This window comes from Lates calcarifer, linkage group LG12, assembly GCF_001640805.2.
Source record: "Lates calcarifer isolate ASB-BC8 linkage group LG12, TLL_Latcal_v3, whole genome shotgun sequence".
Classification (NCBI taxonomy): Eukaryota; Metazoa; Chordata; class Actinopteri; family Centropomidae; genus Lates; species Lates calcarifer.
This window is the reverse complement of record NC_066844.1, coordinates 1679152-1700853: the sequence shown is the minus strand read 5'-3', so window position 1 is coordinate 1700853 and position 21702 is coordinate 1679152. Positions and strand designations below refer to the sequence as shown.

The 21702-nt window shown below is 41.3% G+C and overlaps 3 protein-coding genes across 3 annotated transcripts; 2 read left to right on the top strand and 1 right to left on the bottom strand.

The window, feature by feature from the left end:
* Window positions 1-862: 862 nt before the first annotated feature.
* On the bottom strand, window positions 863-12495 carry pigu (phosphatidylinositol glycan anchor biosynthesis, class U). Its single transcript, XM_018702977.2, has 13 exons — window positions 12384-12495; window positions 11240-11393; window positions 10112-10176; window positions 6372-6431; window positions 6199-6261; window positions 5843-5952; window positions 5479-5579; window positions 5277-5374; window positions 5029-5183; window positions 4201-4344; window positions 3991-4115; window positions 3688-3830; window positions 863-3406 (listed from the first exon to the last, which is right to left on the bottom strand). The coding sequence occupies exons 2-13, from the start codon at window positions 11367-11369 to the stop codon at window positions 3293-3295; spliced, it is 1308 nt and encodes a 435-aa protein (XP_018558493.1). The 5' UTR covers window positions 11370-11393; window positions 12384-12495; the 3' UTR covers window positions 863-3292.
* LOC127143090 (E3 ubiquitin-protein ligase TRIM35-like) lies at window positions 6446-10097 on the top strand. Its single transcript, XM_051074404.1, has 2 exons — window positions 6446-7115; window positions 7668-10097. Exon 2 carries the CDS (start codon window positions 7677-7679, stop codon window positions 9075-9077), a length of 1401 nt encoding a protein of 466 aa, XP_050930361.1. The 5' UTR covers window positions 6446-7115; window positions 7668-7676; the 3' UTR covers window positions 9078-10097.
* A 531-nt stretch (window positions 12496-13026) lies between the features above and the next one.
* On the top strand, window positions 13027-19589 carry psmf1 (proteasome inhibitor subunit 1). Its single transcript, XM_018702978.2, has 7 exons — window positions 13027-13244; window positions 13931-14083; window positions 15157-15239; window positions 15577-15774; window positions 17581-17637; window positions 18097-18258; window positions 18828-19589. Exons 1-7 carry the CDS (start codon window positions 13116-13118, stop codon window positions 18877-18879), a joined length of 834 nt encoding a protein of 277 aa, XP_018558494.1. The 5' UTR covers window positions 13027-13115; the 3' UTR covers window positions 18880-19589.
* The last annotated feature ends 2113 nt before the right edge of the window (window positions 19590-21702 follow it).

The following is a 21702-nucleotide window of genomic DNA, read 5'->3' as shown; positions in this document are numbered from 1 at the left end:
GATCCATATCTACTGAATATATTACTAAATAGAAATAGAGAAAATAGAGCAAAAAAAAGAAAAGAAACATGACCCCATTTCCCCATAGATAACATTTGCTCTGTTGTAGCTTCATATTTAACTTATAAATATGAGATTAATAATCATCTGAACATCTAACTCTTCACCAGAGAATAAGTGAATCTCCCAAAACGTCTTTAAACATTTCTTTCTCCAGTAATGCACCTTACTAATTTTGTGTATTGTTACTTTTTGAAGAGTGAGAGACCAGACACATGATGACAGATAATGTGTTCTTATAGTGTGTGATGTGCAGAGAGAAGACCAACACAGACACACCACACACTAAGAGAGATTTAAGAGAGTCCAAACTCTGGTTGTTGGTGGTGAATCTGTTAATCTGACGACCCGAAATCGACCCGATTATCTTTTAGTTTGTACCACGCTTTAATTGTTAAGATTTTAGAAATCTTTTAGTGTGTGCCAGGTTTTACCTGATGATTGTCTGAGGTCTGACTATAACTGATTGAGTGTACATTTTGCATTTGTGGTTCACACTCTTGGACTGTATGCATCCCCTGCAGTTGCAGGTGAGAATGTGGTTTCATTAGCAACAGACGTGTCTGTTGTGCAGTTGCACACACACACTCTTGTTGTACAACACATGTTTTCGCAAAACCACAGAGACACTTTCTCAGACTCTAACTCACACAGTTACTGTCATACAAACATCATTTGGACTCCTCATGGAAGATTTTCTTTCTAAATTCAAAATCCCTTGTCTTGAGTGAAATGTTTCTGGTCTTATGTGTGACTTACATTTTAAATGCTGCAGGGAAATGTTAAGAGCAGACAGCAGGACTAACCCAACACCTCAAGTTTATTAATCATCATTTATAACGTGTTCACTCATTCATCGAACATAACATCGTCCCTTTCAACCCCTGCACTTTAATATCTGTAACAAAACACATTAATACATATTTACAGTATCAAAAACAGAAGAGCTCCTCTTTTTTTCTGAGATTTAAAAGAAAAAAAAGCAAATTAAAAAAAAGGAAAAGTTTTCAGTGCAGGAAATAAATAAATCAAAAATTAATTTTCAAACATTGGTATCAAAATCGACCTTCTGACGAGACGTTTAAGAAGCATGGGAGAAGAAACAGACTCTGATCGTAACTGGACTCAGTCAGTTTCTCATTTCACATCAAAGTCGATCTATAATAATCTTTTTTTGCTCATAATTCTCGTCTGATGTTGAAATTATTTTAGATCTGTAAATAATTACAAACCATAAATTAGCATTTTGTGAAATTTGTTGTTGATTAAAATTGTTATTTTCACACAGAGGCCGTAAGAAATCAATCACCAAAGAAAAACATTCATCTGTGGACTTCATATCATCTCATGTACTCAGTGATCACTTTATTAGGTACACCTGTACAATCTCATATAACCATAAAACAGACTTTTCTGATGTCTGTAATTTTCTTATTAGACACTGTCAAAGAGGTGAAAAAGGTGAATTATCTATCTTTTACTGAGGGAGTACTAGAAACATCTTTTAATAAACTGGAGACCAACTTTAACTTCATATTACATAAAAGTAGAGCTGAACAGTTGTAACAGATTACCTACAATCATAGAGGTATACCTAATAAAGTGGTCACTGAGGGTAACATAAAATAAATTTATATATAAACAATCTTTAAATTTCTGTCTCAACACTTCTACGGCTGTTTAAGGCTTATTTCACGGATGATTTTGAAGCAGATGCACTGAATGCAGCAGCTTCTACTACAGACAGACATGTTTTTTTATTTTTGGTATGAAGTTCTCGAAAGGTGATTCAATGGAAAGACAGGAAAAACAAGAGCGATGGCGTTCAAGTTTGATTTTTGGGTACTGTTGATGAAATGATTTTTGTGAGCTTTCTCTGCCGCTAAACGTAGCTTCTGGTCGGAGGCGGGTGGCGGTGATGGTCGCTCGCCAAGAGCTTCAGCCATCTTTGCTTTCATAACACCAGAGGTTAGAATATGTCTTCTGAATATGCTTGAGAAAATGCCTCATTTCTCCGGGACAGACTGGATGCTACAGAGAGTTGCTATCGGAAAGTGATGAGACTACCAGAGCTAGCTTGTTAGCATGCTAACTTCAGCAGAAGAAATGAACAGATGGAAAACAATGATGTTGAGTTCCACAGCTCTTAGTGAGCAAACGAATGAGGTTTGATTATAAATTTGCAACAGCTGCTAATGCTAACGTTAGCTACGTAGTGATAACAAAAACTAACAAATAGCTCCCTAAACTTGGTTTCTGCTCTCCACAAATCCTGAACTGCAGTTGTTTAAAACACGTTCACGGTCTTTTTTTATCCGTCATGCTCTCTGTACAAACAGAAACTGTCTGAGGTCGAGTGATCAGGATCACAACTTATTTTCAGACAAATATCTTTGTTTAAAAGGCAGATGAAGCGGTCGCTGTCTCAGGTAGCGCTACTGTTTCATGCACGATAATGAGGTTAGGACTGGTTCGACTGGTTTTCACTTTAGATGAGATGCAACACTGACGATCTGGTGTTTGTTAATTAATGATTAAACAGCGTGAAATAAAGGAAAGTGGTGGGAAAGATAAAGACATTTGTAGACTTCCAGAAAGATCCTTTAAAAAAATGATTTCCTCTTGTTTTTCCCGCCAAAACGAGTACCAGTGTCAACACAAATATAATCAGGTAAACATGAAACAACACAAATGTGTGTGGGAGAGCTGGGTATTATCACATTAGTGGACGTTTTCCCACATTTTTAGGATTTTCTTGTGTTGACTTCAAAATAAAAGCCCTCCACAGGGACACCACATGAGAGCTGGTGCTTCAAAATAAAAGCTGTCCAAGAGTGAGCTGCAGGATAAACAGAACTTCAAAATAAAACTCTTCTAGGATGGCTGCAAGGTAGAGGGAGGCTTCAAAATAAAAGCACCCACCAATCGTTGAAGGTCCAGGTGGAGCAAGGCTTCAAAATAAGAGCGCTCCAGAGGAGAAGAGGATGTTTAGTTGCTGTTTCACACAGCAGGAGTCAGATTTCTACATCCTGCATGTGTCTGTTGTGTAGTATGATGTAGTTCTGTTGTTTGCATATGAAGTTGTACCAGACAAATGTTCTCTGCATGTGTCTGAGAACCAGCTCGAGGTTTTAAATCCTCCTCAGTTTGTGTTTGTTCGCTTTGAGGAAAAGTGAGACCTCGAGCAGTTTGTTCTGTCCTGATAAAGACTGTGCGAGTGTGTGTTTGTGTTTTATTTAAGAACTAGTGTCGCCTCAGAGCCGTCTTTCCTCTTCAGGTACAGACCATAGGTGAGGTGGTGCTCCCTCCTCAAGAAGGCGTAGAAATAATCAGACACCAGCAGAATCTGAGGGGAAATAAATTAGGAAACTGTAAAGTAGTGGTTTTGTCTCACTGCACCTTTTTTAAGACGACTTATAAAACTGGTTTATGGACAGCATCAGAAAATGACCCAAAATGACTGAGAACCAACGAGGAGATCAACAGGAAAAGGTTCATTATCTCCGAGTGTATAACCTCACGAGTGTTTTTATAATCGATACACTGAGACACGACTTTCTGTATGAACAATGCCTTTAAAGTAATAAATAAAATGTACATTCTGTCCCCCCGTCCACATCGTCCTACCTGCGCCACATTGAACAGCAGTGTTATGGCGTAGTAGAAGTTGGAGTTGGCGCTGCCGGCGTAGATCCAGAGGTGCCAGAGGACCGGGAACAGAGCCGAACACGCCAACAGGACGCAGGACACCAGGAAGATGTTCCTCAAGACTGAAGAGACAGAGTTTGATGTTTAGTTTTATTGTGAGCATCTCTGGCACATTTTCTTGATGAATTAACGTCTACTGAGGGATTTTTAGGATCTAAAAACAAAGACAACACAACTCCCATTGAAGAGGTGGTGTAATCAACATGTACAACATGTTCTCACATCTGTGCAGGTGACTCCAGACAGGGAGGAAGGCCAGGTAGAGGGCGATGTCTCCCACTGTGGGGTAAGACTTAAAGATGGAGATCACAGCCAGCTGCATGAAGATCAGAAACACCGGATGTTCCCTGCAACACAGACAACATCAGGTTTAAGTGTGAAAAGGAAAACATTAACTCAGACGGTGTTTGACGAATGCTTACAAAGACTTACTTGAGTTTGATGGACAGAGGGATGGTGTAGAAGAAGACATTGATCTGGAAGACGCAGAGGAAGAAGAGGCGGAAGTGTTCAAACATCTCGGCGAAGAAATACCAGAAGAGGCCGATGTTGGGGGTCAGGTCCGGGACTGAGAGGCTGGAGGGAGACGGGAAACGGAGCAGGATACGTTTACTCTAATGTGGGCAGCATGACCTCATCGTATTTCCTTGGATTAAAATGTCCCTAAATTCCACCAGGGCTTTATTTTCTCTGCCAGATGGGAACAGGATTTTTAAATACTGAACTTCGTTGTGGCAGAGATCACAATCGCAGAGGGAGCAGATGGGAACAGACTCACTTTGTGTTCTTCTCAGAGCATTTTGCTATTCAACAATATTTAGATGCTGCATATTTTTGTTTACAGATGAGATTCCTACAGAGAAAGACCTTTTATTAAAGAGTAAGACCCTTTTTCTTTAACCAGAAACATCACTTTATATCAATACCAGACTCCATTGACAAAAACAGGAATTTTACTGAGCAGAGCACAGGAGCTGCTGGAATACTGCTGCCTCAATCTGTTTGTGTTATTGTGTGACTTTCAGTGGTGGAAGAAGTAATCAGATACTTTATATGAGTAAAAGTACCACACAGTAACACAGACACACTAACAGATGGAGGCAGTAGTATTCCAGCAGCTCCTGTGTTCTGCTCGGTAAAATTACTGTTTTCGTCAATGGAGTCTGGCATTGATATGTAGCGATGTTTCTGGTTCCACAAAAAGACAGGGAAAATAAGTTCCAGGTTAAAAAATACCAGCTTTAATCTGTCTTCACTCACATGAAGCCATAGACGGAGGGCAGGTAATCCCATGAGCCGAGCAGGAAGAAGGAGAGGCAGATGATGACGAAGAGGCTGCCCAGGTACATGAAGGCGTACTGCACGATGAACCACCAGAAACTGGCCCGCCGAAAGTTCACAGGGATGTACTGTCGCTGGAGAAACAGAGGCAGGGAAATGTGATAAAGGAACAGACACAGCAGGGGTTTTTAATTTAACATCCATGTTTCCACTCATGCAGAACTTACCTGCATCAGATAGAGCAGAGCTGGAGCGCACAGAGTGAGAGGATAGATGGACTGATACGTGGCCAAGGAGAGAAATATGGCACTGAGCAAAACATTTCCTGCAACACAAACACACAATTAACTCAAATCTAATCCAATAATCAAACAGTGACATTCAGACAGAACAACCGTGTCGTCTCTGTCGATTAAATCCGGTTATTACCCTTTATCGTAGAGAGGATGAAGAGGGCGATCACGGCGTTGTTCAGACCGCAGGTTGACTTGGCGACACAGGACAGGATGGTGAACGGGTTCAACAGGTAACTGTGAGGAAAAGGAGGATGATGCATGATTAATTGTAATTCAATTAGTTTTAATTGATTTGCATCTTTTTTTTAAGCGAATATTAGTCATAAAGTGTAAACTGTTGCAAATAGCTGATAGACTTTTCAACTGTCCTCACATAACACAATAAAGAGAGAATGACATGCACAGAGTTATTGTAGGTTAATTAAATCCCAGAATCACTGTATCATCATAAACGTCTGCAGGTTTTTATAGGAATATTGCAGCTGTTTGGTACTTACAACATGGCCACTTTCAGAGGGATGTAGTACATTTCTTTGGGGCTTCTGATGAGCTCCAGACAGTCGAGGGGGTAGCGGTCTGCCTCCAAAGCAAACTTCTGCTTTCTGAACTGAAACAGCATCAACAGCACATGAAATAAAGAAACACAATACACCCAAAACTACGATACAAAACCCAAAATAACACACACACAATTCTTGATTATAAATCTGTGTTTTATCTGTGTTTGTGAGGAAAAAAACTACACATCAATCAATGTTTAATCCACTTTGGTAATAAATAATATTTGTGTATACTGAGTTTATCCTCAGTCTTGTTTTTATTATCTTATCTGCACATTTTTCTTTTTTCTTACCACTTGTTTGTTGTAGTCTTTCACTGCCAGGTAGAGCGCCACGGCAGTGATCACATCCGCCAACTGAAAAGACATAACCACAAAGAATAAGCAACAAACAACAACCAGATATTCTTCTCAAACTACTGGAGGTAGAAGTCAAGAAATGTCGACTGGCTTTCATACTCACTCACCATGAATGTTATCTCAGCATAGTCCACCACAAAGTGAAAGAGGTAAATGATGAGAGGAGTCTGAAGAGAAAAGAAAAAGTCGTTTGGCATCAGAGCAGCAGGGACAATAAAACATGTTTGTATGGACATTAGTGTGTTTGTGTTATATCTGTGAACTCAGGTGAAATTCAGATTTTTAGCACATGTAGGTTTGTCCATCATAAATGTGCCTATTTGTGGGTCATGGTCCAGACCCGTAAACTGTATGTAGTGAGGACTTTTAGAGGATTTAATAAAAGGCATTAAGTGTATTTTGTCATAATTATCATATGAAGCCTGACTTATGAAACACACTCTCGTGACTGTTGTCTACAGATATACAGATGATGTGGATAAACAAAGCCTGATATTTCCACTGTCTGAAATGTCTTTGAGAAACGTCAGTCAGGGGAAACTGAAAGTTGAGATAAGATCAGAAGAATTTCAGATAAAATTGCAGGTCTGTTTGGCCACAGTCATCCAAGGAACACTATCAGTCTACATCTCCTGCTATGAATCAATATTCATCACATTTATCAGAGGAGGTCTGACAAAGCTCCGCCCCTCACCTGACTCACCTGAAACAAAGCAGGACACACTTTGTTGTCCCTCATCACTAAAACAGAGACGCACAGACTGAGAGAATCAGATTCACCTTCAGACCAAACTGACAACTTCCTCTGAGCGAGTCCAGCTACAACAACCTGCTGATTCTCCACGCTGAAGGTGAGTCAGACAAAAAACCACCACTTCAAATCAAAGTGAATTTAGATAGTGGTAACTCACGACTTGGCTCATTACTCGATACAGGATAAATTTAAGGAGGAGAGAATGAAAACAAACTAAGATCTTCTTGTAAATTCCTTTTTAGTGTAAACTGCAAAAATAAACGTTTCTTACAGGGTTTTCCTTCCTGTTAAAATGTAAAAAAATCTTTCTTGCAGTTATTGTTTTACTCTGCAGACTACTACTACTACTACTACTTTAAAATGGGGGGGGGTTGTCTTAAATTTTAGGAGACAATTACATTTTCATTTATTACAACAATTCTTTTCGAATGAGCGAGTACCAGTGTAACTACAGTCTTTTAAAATGTTGTATTAATTGTTTGTAGCCTTATTATGTTGCTAGGCTACCTGTGTGTGTATAGTGAGTATTTCAGAGTTGATTGCATATCGTCATGTTTTCTGAATCACGGTGCATCGTTACACCCCTAGTAATCAGTAGTAGAGGAGAGGGAGGGGCCATGACTGACTGTACTTCCTGCTGTGTTTTCAGCTTCTCTAAATGGCCTTCAGATCACAGCAGGATCTCTGCTGCCTGGTCTGTCACGACGTCTTCAGAGATCCTGTTGTTCTGTCGTGCAGCCACAGCTTCTGTAAAGACTGTGTGAAGAGCTGGTGGAGAGAGAAGCTAATGCGAGAGTGTCCGATCTGCAAGAGGAGATCGTCAAAGGAAGATCCGCCTTTAAACCGGGTCTTAAAGAACCTGTGTGAGGCCTTCGTAGAGGAGAGAGATCCAGGGTCGTCAGAGGATCTCTGCAGTCTGCACTCTGAGAAACTCAAACTCTTCTGTCTGGACCATCAGGAGCCGGTGTGCATCGTCTGCAGAGACTCAGAAAATCACGCCAACCACCGATTCAAACCCATCGATGAAGCTGCACGACAACACAGGAAGCAACTTCTGCAAACTCTGAAGTTCTTAAAGGAAAAGTTAAAGGGTTTAGAAAAAGTTAAAGTGAAGTTTGATCGAACAGCAGAACATGTTAAAGTCCAGGCTCAGCGCACAGAGAGGCAGATCAAGGAGCAGTTTAAGAAGCTTCACCAGTTTCTAGAAGAGGAAGAGGAGGCCAGGATGGCTGCACTGAGGGAGGAAGAGGAGCAGAAGAGTCAGATGATGGAGGAGAAGATGGAGGCTCTGAGTAGAGAGATAGCAACTCTTTCACACACAGTCAGAGCCACAGAGGACGAGCTGAGAGCTGAAAACATCTCATTCCTCAACAACTACAAGGCTGCAGTGGAAAGAGTCCTGCAGCGACCCCCACTGCTGGAGGACCCACAGCTGCACTCAGGAGCTCTGATAGACGAGGCCAAACACCTGGCCAACCTGAGCTTCAACATCTGGAACAAGATGAAGAACATGGTCTCCTACAGTCCTGTGGTTCTGGACCCAAACACAGCTGGTTCAGGAGTCATCCTGTCTGAGGATCTGACCAGTGTGAGGCGAGAAGAGGAACAGCAGCTCCCCGACAATCCAGAGAGGTTTGGTTCTAACCGCATCGTCCTGGGCTCGGAGGGGTTTGACTCCGGGACTCACAGCTGGGACGTCGAGGTGGGAGACAGCATGTACTGGGTGGTGGGTGTGTTAGCGGAGTCTGTCCAGAGGAAGGGGGACATCCTGTCCGGATTATGGAGAATAGGGTTCAATGGAGAAACATACTCTGCGTTGTCGCCACCGTCTCCGGTCGCTGAGCTCCGACTGAAGAAGAAGAAGCTCTGGAGGATCAGAGTGAATCTGGACTGGAGCAGAGGGAAGCTGTCGTTCTCTGATCCTGATACTAACACACACATACACACCTTCACACACACCTTCAAACACAGGCTGTTTCCATTCATCGACACTTGGGATTTCCTCCCAGTGAAGATCGTACCACGGAAGGTCTCTGTGACAGTGGACCAGAGCAGTTAGAGATCTTAAACACCTGTTTTCTATTTGAGGGCTTTTATTTTGAAACATTCCCTAGACCTGAAGCTACATAAAGGATTCTTTAAATATGAATATGGTTGTTTTTCTCTTTTTTTTTGTCGCTCCATCAGCAACAACACTGGTCAGGTGACATTTTTCCAAACAATAAAACTGACAAGAAAGCAGGAGTGGCAGCGACAAACGTGCGTAAAACCAGATATAGATTTTTATGATTAAATACATGCAATGCAAAGAGACATTTTAAACTTGTTTGTAATGTCGACATTCCTGTTTCTAGTTCACTTTAACACAACTCAACCCCAGTGAGAGATTTTGACGCAGCATCTGTCACACACCCTTTCACAGTTTGATCATTAACTGAGATTTAAGTTATGCAACTTTTCATGCAATATTCGTAGGAAGTATGGACGAGAAGACGACCAACGTCCACAATGAGCAAGAACGAGCATGAAAAGATCGAGGTGGCTGAAGGAAAAACTGGAACAGATGTGGAAGGTGAAGCCCAAGGTGGTTTCAGTGGTTTCAGGAGCACTCGGGACTGTTGTTTTTGCTTTACTGCCTTATTTTTAATTTGCCTTTTTCACTTTTGATGCAAGTTTCTTTCTAGAAGAATATTAACTGTAACTAAAAATACTGATCAAATGATATATACTGTTGAATGTGTTGCTCATAATACAGCAAATACATCCTATGGCGTCTTTACTGTCTGTCAAAGTGTGTTTATACACTCACTTATATAACTGTATAGTTGTTCTACATAGTGTCAGAAAAACTCCAATAAACAGAAGTTTAAAAATATAAAGATATAGTAACTTATGCAGGATGTATCCAAGTGTAACATTAGATGTATATTAGATAGATTTTTACATGGATTATGGGTAAAGTCTGTAAATCTGGATTTGGACGTTTGGAGTCAGCCAACCTCCACCAGCATGGTCAGCAGCCTGTGTGTAGTCTGTCAGGGAGACATGACCCCTCCCCCCAGGCCTGTGTGTGTGTGTGTGTGTGCCTCTCACCTCATGGAAAACATCTCCAGAGTACGGTGAGACTCCCAGATCCAGCAGAGCCAAACCTTCAATCACTACAGACAAAACAAAACAACACGTCACCAGAGACAGTTTCAGCATCCAGCTCTGGTCATCATGACATTTCCATCCTGTTAATAGGAGCAGCTGCAGCCTCTGATTTGATGATGTAACTTCCTGCTGCTTAATGAACAATTCATGAAGAGCTGTGGTGTTTGACTGTGATTGGCTGATGTGTTGTGTATAAGAGAGAGTCTATCACTTACACTTACTATACAAAAACCTCAGTGTGACTTCAGTTTCTAATGAAGCATCACAGCTGAGCAGGGTGAAAAGTCTTCTGTTCATGTGTCAGAAACCAATTTATGTTTAATAATTTTATGACAGAGTGCTCACAGGTTCATCAAGTATCCTGTAACAATACTGCAAAATAAAAGTACTCCATTACGAATGAAACTGTAAATGCATTAACACCAAAATGGACAAAAAGTAGCATCAAAAGTTAAAGTACTCATTATGGACGGGGCTCTGTAGAGAGACAAACTCCGCTGTCTGATAAAACAAAGGACACTAAGAAGAAAGACGTCTGTGATGCATTCAGGTGCAACCTCGTAATCAGTGTTTGATTTCTACTAAGATCATTATTAACGACTTCGACACAGCTGGAGCCTGCAGTGTGGATGCTCAGGTCACTGTTATAGTTCTTGGTGTGAGGGCTCTTTACACCTGTGTATTCAGTCCTTCCTGCAGGTGTAGTGGGGGGGATTATTAGGTGATAAGGGGGCCCCCACTGAGACTGTCTGACCAAACCACACCGGGCATGCCTCTCATCTCAGCCCGGTGAGGACACCACTGTCATCCGGTGATGCTCCAACACTAGAAGATCCAAACTCAGTGATGAACCTCCATTAGGAACAACACGGGAAAACAACGATTTGAATCTGATCTAATGAATCTTTGGCGGTGTTTATAACCGTAGATTGTGATTTTTGTGGCTAAACCGGTTTGACGTTTCCGACTTCATTCAATTACCGGGTGACAGCGCCGAGGTGAGGAGGCAGCCAGAGCGGCGTTTCAGCGACAAAACCGGCCCCAAAAAGCTGCCGAACCCCCGCTTACCTCTCTTCCAGGCGGTTAACGGCGACACCACCTCCACCCTCTCCGCAATTAACTCCGATAAACTGGATCTGAACAGAGCGGCGCGGATAGTAACGGCTACGAGCAAAAGTAGAGTCAAAGGAGCCGCCATCTTGACAGGGAAGTTCTCTCCGCCCTGCGAGAGGGACGATGGGAAATATAGTCTTTTATTACACAAGCGAAAACAAACGTTAGCATACAAAACTAAAACTACGATTAACAATGAAGTGATTATTATTATTATTAGTAGTAGTAGCAGCAGCAGTAGTAGTATTATTATTATTAGTATTGTTTTTTGTTTTGTTTTTGTTTTCTCAATTTTTAAAGATTTAAGTAAATAACTTTCCTTTTCAAAGCGGAACGATAAAACCTGAACATGTTTTCACCCCGGACTCTTTATGGGTTGGATCAAAACACGATTGACAAAACTCGGTAAAGTTAGACACAGTCAACACTGCTTTTCCGCTAAGGATACTTTTCTTTTATTAAATAAAAGTTAAAATTAGTTTTTTTGTCTATTTTCAACAAACTGGCATTTTTAAGATTCAAACGTAATTAAAGAAATGAGAAGAAAAGTGTAGAGATGCTAACAGATTTATTTTATCATCAGAATGTTCTTCTGAAATTTGTCTTCTGTTTTTTAACCAGTGAACAGTACACTGGTTAAATACAGGTTTCCAAAAATTGATGGTGACCTGACAACAATAATCACCTACATGAAGAAATTAGCTCGTTTCTTGCACGTCCAAGTCGCACCATGACATATCAGCGTGTTCGCTTATAGCAAACTAATATTGATAAAGATTAAGTCAAACTGAACTTTTCAATGACTACTGATTACAGGTACAAACAGCTGAGGTAATTCATCTGTTAATGTTAATTCTTCCAAGCTTCTGTAGCTGTAATATTTTACATTTAAACATTGTATAATTTATACAAAAATTCAAAAATCAAAGCTGATTCAAGCCAACCATGTCGCTCATTCTGTTTCTGTCTCAGGGTAAATGGTGCCCCCTAGGTGGCAAAGAGCAGGAACAACAGATGTTTGACCATGTCACTCTGAGGACACTGGACTGTTTACGTGCCCTCAGTCATAACAGCAGCCGTCAGGAGTGAGAACACCTACTTTGTCATTCTCTTCGGGTCCACCAGTGAGGATGTGTCAGCCATAGCGGAGCTCAGTAACCTGATAACAGATCGTCACCTGAAGATTTTACACCACTGGAACTGGACTGACTGGAAAACACAGCAGGGAAAACAGTTTAAAAAGGCCTTAAGTGTTGTACATGCATAGATGTGACCTTCTGACCTTTATACCACAGTGGTATACAAACAATCTAAGTGTCTCCCAGTCTGATGACACATTTTATTGCTAAAATATCACATAACACAACACACACGGACATATACATGTCACACACCTGCTGGGTGGCTACACCAACGTTGTCGGACACTGGCTGGATTGCTTACTCTCATCACACAGTATAATGAACTGACAGCACAGGTCACATGGAATGACAGCTAATTCACCTTATGGAGCTAATTTGGCACAAGCATCATTAAATGACTTCTTGACCAGCAACAGTGCCATTAAGTACAATATAAACCCTTTTTAAAAAAGTGCCTCATCAGGAAGCTGGTACTACATTTTTATTTGTTTGTTATTATTTATTGTTCTTATTAATTATTTAAACAGTTTAAAAAATATATTTCATTTATTTTCTTCATTAAAGCTGGTAAATGTTGTTGTGCTTTTACACTGAAAAGCGCAGACAGGAAGTGGTTGCTTGTTCCGACTTTCGTTTTCGCTTCTCCGCTAGAAACTGAACCGATGTTGTTGTAGTTGGATAACAGAGACATGGCAGGTTTAGAGGTGTTGTACACCTGTGTCGCGGGCAGCATCACCTGTCCGCAGGACGCCGTGGTGTGTTTCGTTCACTGGGAGATGATAAAGAGCGGATTCAGGTGTGTCGGGTCCGGAGATGCGGTGAGAACAATTTAACGTTGTTAGCTACAGACCAAACTCCATTCAAAATACAGCAGTTTAACGCTACGTTGAGCACTGTTCAGTAACGCAATAGATTATTTATTTTGGATGAAATTGCATATTAACGATTCATGACTCAATTCCTACAACTTTGGTTTCAATCGCTTTCCGTATCATATATTTAATATGGAGATTGTCATACGCTTAAGAGAAGCTGAATTAGATTTCCATCGAAATGCGTGCTGCTTTGTGAAAAAGCCATACACCGAATTGAAGTATGACTCTTAAATATTCATGCCAAGAGTTTTGGTGTGTTCTAAAGCGCTAATTGACCTGCGCTGTCCTGAAATAAATTAAATCTCAATTTTTCAAAAGGAATTCTGCACTCGCTAACTTGTCTCCTGCTCAGATTAGCGTTAGCTTCCCACAGGATCTGTTGTATGTAACTGATCTTATCTACCGACATTTTGAAACGTGTTTTAGCTTTGTTTCAACGAGTTGACGTGTTTGATGCAGAATCAACCAGCAGTTAAACATAAAGATAACGACGAGCTCTAAAAACTGTCATGTCATCTTTAGCTAGCTAACCTAAAGCACTACATAGACTTTGACACAGACAGCACCTTCACTCTCCTCTGTCCTCTCACTCTTTATCCCTATTTCTCTCATTATTTTCAAACCTCCAGCCCAGCAGCAGCGATAAGAAGTCCGAGCTGCTGCCTCCGGACTGGAGCAGCAACAAGGAGCTGTACAGTCTGAGATACAAACCCAGAGACGGTGACACACAGATGCTGCTCAAAGCCATCTCTGTCGACTCCACCTTGATCTTCAACCTGATGGTGAGCACAGCTGATAAACCTGGAGGGAAACCTCTCTGAAGTCCACCAGCTGCAAAAAACACAATTTAAAAAAAAAAAAAAAACAGAGGAAGAGGATTTATGGGTGAAACTTTGTCTTGTACATGTGAAAAAGAAATGTAAACACCTGCTCGCTGACTCAATGCCACAAAATAAATTCTAAAAGTCAGTGTTTTAGTCTATGAGGACAGGTGTTGGTTAACCACATCATCATGCACACAACAGATCAAAAAGAACGAATAAACCTAAGAGAAAACTTAAACTAACAGTGGCAGATGAGAGGTGTGTGTGTGTGTGTGTGTGTGTGTGTAGTGTTGTAAGGTGCAGCAACACAAACCAAATACCAACCAAAACCACAGGTGTCTGAGGGAGGAGAGAGAACCAGAACTGAGCTCTGAAAGGGTTTTTATAGGGACCACAGGGCCCAGGTGTGTCAGAGTCACTAACGAGCCCAGGTGCTGCTGACGTCGCTCTGCCACGGCTTTCTCCAGCACCAGAGAGAGAGAGAGAGGGAGAGAGAGGGAGGGTCGTCACACCAGCAAAAAAAGAAGAAAGAAATTAAACCAGGAAACAGAATGAAACTACACAATAAACTAAATATCACAAGTTAACTCCGTCCATCACCTTCCAACACACATACAAGAAGTACTTTAAAATGGATCTGCTGTGTAAATCAACACAGAATTTCAGGTCATCTGTACAGAAATGCATTTGTATTAACATACACATCAAATATGTGAATGATGAGATGAGATAATCCAGTTTACATTGTTGCAGCAGCAAACAGGGACAGGAAAATATACAAAGGAATCAATAAGCAAGCAATAACTATTTAGAAATACAAAACCAGATATAAACAATATAATATATAAACAATTCTAAACTGAGAACTCACTTTGACCACTGGAGGTCAGCAAAAACAAGATTTAGCTGCTCTCATCTCTTCAGTTTGCTGTTTATTTCTGATATAATGATAAACAGAAATGTCCAGCAGGTATTGATCTTTTCCTCGTGTGTTTGTCTTTTTTTAATCTGCTGTATCTGTGTGAATGAAGAACTCCAGCACGCAGCAGGTGTCAGACCTGACGGTGAACATCAGCGAACACGTGGACGCCAACCAGCTGCACACGTTTGACAGGTTGGTGTGTGATTTGTTTGGTTTTACATTAATGGTAGAGGGACTCATTTCAACAGACAGTAAAAAGATAAAATCATCAGTTAAACGTCCTGATGATCAGACTGGAATGTGCTGCCTGTGTTCTCATGAAGAAAAACCTCAGTAAAGACCATCTGGGCTGCATGAAACTCAAAACCTGACCTCGTTACCCCCTTTCTCACTTTGTCTTTTGGCATTTTGATGCAGATTTTTTTCCATTATGTTTATGATTATTCATTAAATATGAAACAGAAATAGAGTGCCTGAATGTTTGTTTTTATTTTGCTAACTGAAGCTAACAGGTAAAATCTCTCTACAGTGTGTTCAAAGATGCAGACAGTTTGTCAGAGAAGGTGAAGACTCAGCTGCTGCCGCCCCAGGACAGACCGACGGGACAGAGGTCAGAGAAGAAGAGTCAGAGGGAGGAGGAGGAGGAGAGGCAGAGAAGAAGAGGGGAGGACAGCGACCCCCTCCGCATGCCCAGCAGACATCCTCGGCAGGGAATGCAGCCGCACTGGTTGGTACTGATGGGAGGCAAAGACCCGGACTGTCCAGTTCTGTTGAGCCTGTGTGAACTGTAGCTTCAGTTTCCTGTTCTTAGCTGACAGGAGTATCACCCAGACCATTCCCTGAACACTAGAGATGGTTGTGCAGGAAAATCCCAGACCAGACCAACAACCATGCCACATTCAAAGTCACTTAAATCACCTTTCTCCTGTTCTGATGCTCAGTTCTTCAGCGGTTGTCTTCACCACGTGTACGTGCCTAATGCACTGAGTCGCTGCCATGTGATTGGCTGATTAGATATTTGAGTTAACGAGCAGTGGAACAGGTGTACCTAATGAAGTGTATAGATCCTTGTACACCTGTCTTTGCGAGGACACTCTTTGACATCATGCATCCCAGAGCATCTCACCCTCACCTTAACCCCAACCCCAAACCAAAATCTCAACCCTCAACCAGTGATACAAACTTGTAGCGTGTGTGTGTGTGTGTGTGTGTGTGTGTGTCTGCAGTATCCTCTATTCAGTATTTAAAGACAGAGTTATGGAGGAAAGTTTGAGAGAGAGAGAGAGAGAGAGAGAGAGAGGAGAGAGAGAGGAGAGAGAGAGAGAGAGAGAGAGAGGAGCTGCAGGACAGATTCAGTCACTCTGCTCCTCCCCCCTCCCTCCCTCTCCCTCCTCCTCCTCCTCCTCCGTCCTCTCCTCTTAGCCGTGACCCGATCAGATGAGATGCGAGGTGATGTCAGCACTTTATCGACCTCGCTGCTGTCGCCTCCTCGTCCCCAGAGAGACGCAAAGAGAGGGGGGCGAGGTGGGGGAGGGAGATGAGGATGAGATCAAAACAATGACAGATGGAGAGAAAGTAAACAAAAATCTGAGCGAGAGAGAGAGAGAAAATAAGAAAAACAGATAAAGAGGGATGCAGCGAGAGACAAGGAGACGAGGAGTGATGAATGAGGAAACTGAGTCAGGGCTGCAGTGTTGAAAACAGGCAGAGGAGAGAGAGAGAGAAGGAGGAAGAAGGGATGAAGAGTGAGAGAGAGATGACAGGAACAATCCAGAACGTGAAATTAGGATGCAAAGAAAGAAAGAGGAAAAAAAAGAGAATTACTGACGGGATGATAAAAGCAAAAACAACTTTGTTTGATTATTTTCATCATTGATTAATCGCCTGATTATGTTCTTGATTCATATTTTGGTTCTTCAGATTTCTCCAAAGTCCAAAACCCAAATATAATCAGGGTATAATCACAGGAGACAAACAGCAAAACCTCACACTTAAGAAGCTTTTTGCTTTTTGAAAAAATCCAAAACAATTAATCAGCTACCAGATCTGTCGCTGATTGTCTCTGACTGTTGACTAATGTTTTAACTAATTAGATTGTTCTTTGTTTAATCTTCAAGTTGTTGTGTAATCTGTTCGTTTCTTATCTCTCCAACAGCTCAAACAAATCATTTCATTTGAGTTTGAATGTTTTATATTCTAGTTTCAGCCACAGTTCATTTGAAGTCCTGCTGCAGTGTTTACATATCACATTACTGGTCTAAAAAATGTCCCATCACATGATCCCAGAGTCCAGGATTACGTCTGGAAAGTTCTTCTTTCGTCTGAACAACAATAAAAAAAAACAGGATATTCAGGCTTCAGTGAGAGAAAACAGAGGAAAGTAGGAAATCCTAAGATTTAAAATAAGTAAATAAAAACATTTAATGCTTAATGATCAAAATCATTGTCAGACTGTCTGATGTCGCCTGATCTACAGACAGACAAAGGTTTTTAAATGTAGAGATGATTCATTTGTGTTATTTGTGTGTTTCAGGCCCGACCCGATGGTTCCTCCGTTCGCAGCTGGAGGAGCAGATCTGGATCCGTTTGGGTGAGTCTGTCTCTCCGTCTTTATAATGACAATAAATATAGAAATCTGACAAATCATCATTTTCAGACATGATGAACATACATACATTGAAGCATCGGTCTGGTTGTTTTGTTCTAATCTGGGATTTTGGAGGATGAACAGTCCGTCCATGCGGGAACAGACAGACCGACGGGGGATTACTGGCGTCTGTCCAGAGAAATGTGAAGCTTTAACCACAAACTAAAATCCAAAACACCAAACCACAGCTGCAACACCCTGAGTCTGTGTTTTAGTTTTAGTCTCTGCATTAATTTTACATCAGCCTGAGTTTCTTTATTCAGCTTACAAAGAACGCTGTGTCCTCACTTCATCGCAGTCAGAACATTTAGACGGAGAAACAGCAGCGACTCCTCAAAACTGAGTGAAAGGAACAATAGATTTCACTCTGCCCCCCTCCCCCCGTCCCTCCCCCGTCTGCAGGTCTCGTGGCGGTGGCGGGATGATAGTCGACCCGTTGAGGTCGGGGTATCCTCGCTCCGGCTTTGACCCGTCCAGCGGAATACCAGACATCCTGCCTCCTGGAGCCGTTCCCCCAGGAGCTCGCTTCGACCCGTTTGGACCCGTCGGACGACACAGACCTGGGTGAGACACAAACACAAACAAACACACACCTCCCTCTGTTTGTCCACGTGAAGCACAAGTTTCAGGTCTGTCGTAAAACGGTCTCGAGCTTCTGTCTGTTCTGGCTGCAAAGAGACGCCAGTGAAAGTGACTGAGGCCAAACAGAAAGTTGAAATGTGTGAATTTGATTCCTGAGGCTGTTTCACGTACAGACAGCAGCTGCAGAGACACAAACCTGACAACAACCTTTATTTCCAAAGCCATCAAGTTTCAAACATCGGATAAAAATGAGAACTTAGCAACTGAGAGAAAGAGGGGGGGTTATTGGATTTGTTTCTCTTGTCAGAACTGAGTCAGTCACCGGTGCAACCAAGTCATTTTTTATTAATTTTGGCCTGGCTGCAGAAGGAGACGGCTGAGGTGTCAAACCCAGCAGAGTTCAGAAGAGAAAGGATCAGATATTGATCAGGTTTATTCTGGCCGATACCGATACTTAGGGTGTGTTCCATTTACATCGGAAACAGTGAGAGAGAGAAGCTAACAAATAAAAATATGACAGTAACAACAGCACATTGTGTTTGTTTTTTTAGGCCGGATCCAGACCACATGCCCCCGCCCGGCTACGACGACATGTTCATGTAGTACCCAGCCGTGTTTCCTGCTCTTCTAATCAACGCCGGGGGAACATTTTCATCTTCACCTCCTCGAGGGTTCGGGTTTGATGCAGTTTAGTGGCCCAGAAAATAACTTTCTGCCTTCTTATTTTCTCCTGTTTTCCAAGAGGGAGGGTTTGTTTTTTCTAATAGTTCATTTCATGTAAACTAATGTAAAACTCGTGTACATAACTGATGTCCTGCTGCTGATGTAAAATTGGTGTAGAACACACATCAGCAAACACACGCTCGTCGTTCATTCAGCTCAAAGTTTTTGATGCTAAACACAACTTTAATTTGAAGGAGACGCTCACACACTGGAAAATATTTTGTCTTTTATACCAGCATCTGAACATCTGTGACATCAGGGAGGTAACATTTGGTCTAAAGTAACTGAGAAATGATTCAGCATCTCCTGTAACCTTCAAAATAAAAGCCCTCCTTCCCCTGCTTCCTAACGGATAAAAGAAAGGACTAACAGTCTGTTTAGATTCTTATCGCTTTAAACTGTGTCTTCTTGTTATAATTTATTCATAAAGGAGGAAATTTTCTTGAATTTCTTGTATTTTGCGGATATACTAGAAAAGCCTGAGATATGGTTCTTTACAGTTGTTTTCTTTGTTTGGATTGTTGTTTATTTAACAACATGGCTGATTAAATTATCTCAAGCCAAAATGCTCAAATAAAAAGCTCAGACTTTACACTCTGGTCTGTTGTTGTTATTTCTGTTATTTTTGTAATCTGTTTCTTGGAGTTAGTTCTTGTTTTTGCCACTGACAGACTCAACATTATGGATAGGATTCCTACAGAAATAGAGCTTTTTATTAAACAGTAAGATCCTTGTGGTTTAACCAGAAACATCACTATATATCACTACCAGACTCCATTAACAAAAACAGGAATTTTACCGAGCAGCTGCTGGAATACCACTGCCTCCATCTGTTAGTTAGTTTGCGTTATTGTGTGACTTCCAGTGGTGGAAGAAGTGTTCGTACAAGTACCACACAATAACACAAACAAACCAACAGGTCAAAGCAGCAACTCCCCAGTTCTGCTCAGTAAAATTGCTGTTTTTGTTAATGGAGTCTGGCAGATTTGTCCCTGTCAATAAACAGGATAAATAAAAGCCTCACAAACAGGGTGTTTAGTGGTTTTTCTTAATGCACAGGATAAAAAAAACTTTTTATCTTAACCTTGGATTTTCAGATTTTTCACCAAACCTTGTTTAAATTTTCATCATTTTTCAGAACCACTTTGATATAAAAGGTTTTTTTCCCACTCACCTCTCGAGGTGTTCAGCCATGCAGACAGCTTTGGTCTGATTTATCTTGGAGACTGGCTGAGATTCCTGTCACCTCCCCCATTACTGTCAGTTTGTAGCTTCAGAAAATGACATTTGAAAAAAAAAAAAAAGATGTTTTCCAACAGTTTTCATCGAGGGCTATTAAATATTCAGCTATTGTCTCATCTTGTCTCTTTCTCCACCTCTGTTTGTGTTTTCCTCCAGTTTTCCTCCACTTATCTGTCTAGCCTTGAAGACACTATTACTTTCTCCTTTAACCTTTTCTCCATCCATCAAGAAAACCTTCCTCTCAGCCCTCAGTCGTCCCTTTTTACATCATTTATTTATTGTCTCTTCCTCCCAATTACCAGTCTGTTTCTTTCTCTTCTCTTTTCAGCTCTTCAGCTCAACAAACTGTCATTTCCCTGTGGGCAGGTGACAAACAAGCCATCTCCAATTCTCTTTATTTTGTCCCAGCGAGTGCTGAGAGGTAAATATAGCAGCAGACACCACAGGTAGTCCGTGCTCTGGTCACAGCGGTGCTCATCATCACGTCAATGAAGAGAGGAGCGAGGAGAAAATGGGCAGAAATGCTTCACCAGCTTCAACAGGGAGGCAGCAGAGTTATAATGAGGGTTTTAAACACTGTGGACATGCTGGTGTTTTGCATCATAGTTTAGCTGGTAACATTAACATAACAAGAGTAATGCTGAGCTGATCAGTTCAAAAGATTTAGAAGTCATTAAAAAGCAGCGTTCATCTCTTAAATCCAGCCAGGAAACTGACGGAAAGATCAAGAATTAGAAAGAGATTTTGGTTGGTTTGTTAGTGACATGCGTACTCTCTAAACATTTCAGGCCAGAAAACTAGAAGAAAAATAAATCTGATAATTACCACTCGTGGCTGCAGAGGGCGCTGTTGCTCAGCAAAGTTACATTTTGTTGCTTTAAGTAGCATTTTGAAAGCTATTTTACTGGAGCATTTGTTACTTTTACTCAAGTAGACGATATAAATAGTTCTGTTTCTTTTCATTAACATCTTGTTTATTCCAGGACATTGTAAAGCACAAGACAGTTGAATTGTACATGGTTTTACTTTCTTTGGGAGGTAACTGAGGCAGAAGATGACAGGGATGTAAATGAGGCTCTGGAAATCACAACTCAAACTCACAGCTCTTAATTAAAGGCTCTGACAGATTCGTGTTTACGTGATGTGTGAGCAGGAGCTGAGAAAAAAAACTGTTTCTCTTACTTTCAGCAGGTGATTGCCACTAATTTCCCTCCTCTCTGGGAAGAAAGAGAAGTGAGGATGTCATTTAGTCTGGTGGAAAACATTATTCTGCAACTGTCATGAGTCATCCAGGCCAAACACACTTATTAAGGAAAGAGCCAGAGAGGGAAATAATGAAGGAAGAGAAGAGCGAGAGGGGAAATGATAAGACTCAGAGGGAGGGAGAAAAAAAAACAAAGAACGATATGTAGGCAAATGCTTCGAATCCAAATACGTCAAAGAACTGACTACGAGAATAAT

What these genes read in the sequence shown, in the direction of transcription:
- pigu (XM_018702977.2), bottom strand. Translation starts at nt 11,369, where the DNA reads ATGGCGGCTCCTTTGACTCTACTTTTGCTCGTAGCCGTTACTATCCGC. An exon ending in CATCCTCTCTACGATAAAGG is followed by an intron (nt 5,375 to 5,478) that starts GTAATAACCGGA and finishes TTTGTGTTGCAG; the next exon opens with GAAATGTTTTGCTCAGTGCC. An exon ending in CCCTCCGTCTATGGCTTCAT is followed by an intron (nt 4,345 to 5,028) that starts GTGAGTGAAGAC and finishes GTCTCCCTCCAG; the next exon opens with CCTCTCAGTCCCGGACCTGA.
- psmf1 (XM_018702978.2), top strand. Translation starts at nt 13,116, where the DNA reads ATGGCAGGTTTAGAGGTGTTGTACACCTGTGTCGCGGGCAGCATCACC. An exon ending in CCTTGATCTTCAACCTGATG is followed by an intron (nt 14,084 to 15,156) that starts GTGAGCACAGCT and finishes GTGTGAATGAAG; the next exon opens with AACTCCAGCACGCAGCAGGT. An exon ending in CAGGGAATGCAGCCGCACTG is followed by an intron (nt 15,775 to 17,580) that starts GTTGGTACTGAT and finishes TGTGTGTTTCAG; the next exon opens with GCCCGACCCGATGGTTCCTC.
- LOC127143090 (XM_051074404.1), top strand. Translation starts at nt 7,677, where the DNA reads ATGGCCTTCAGATCACAGCAGGATCTCTGCTGCCTGGTCTGTCACGAC.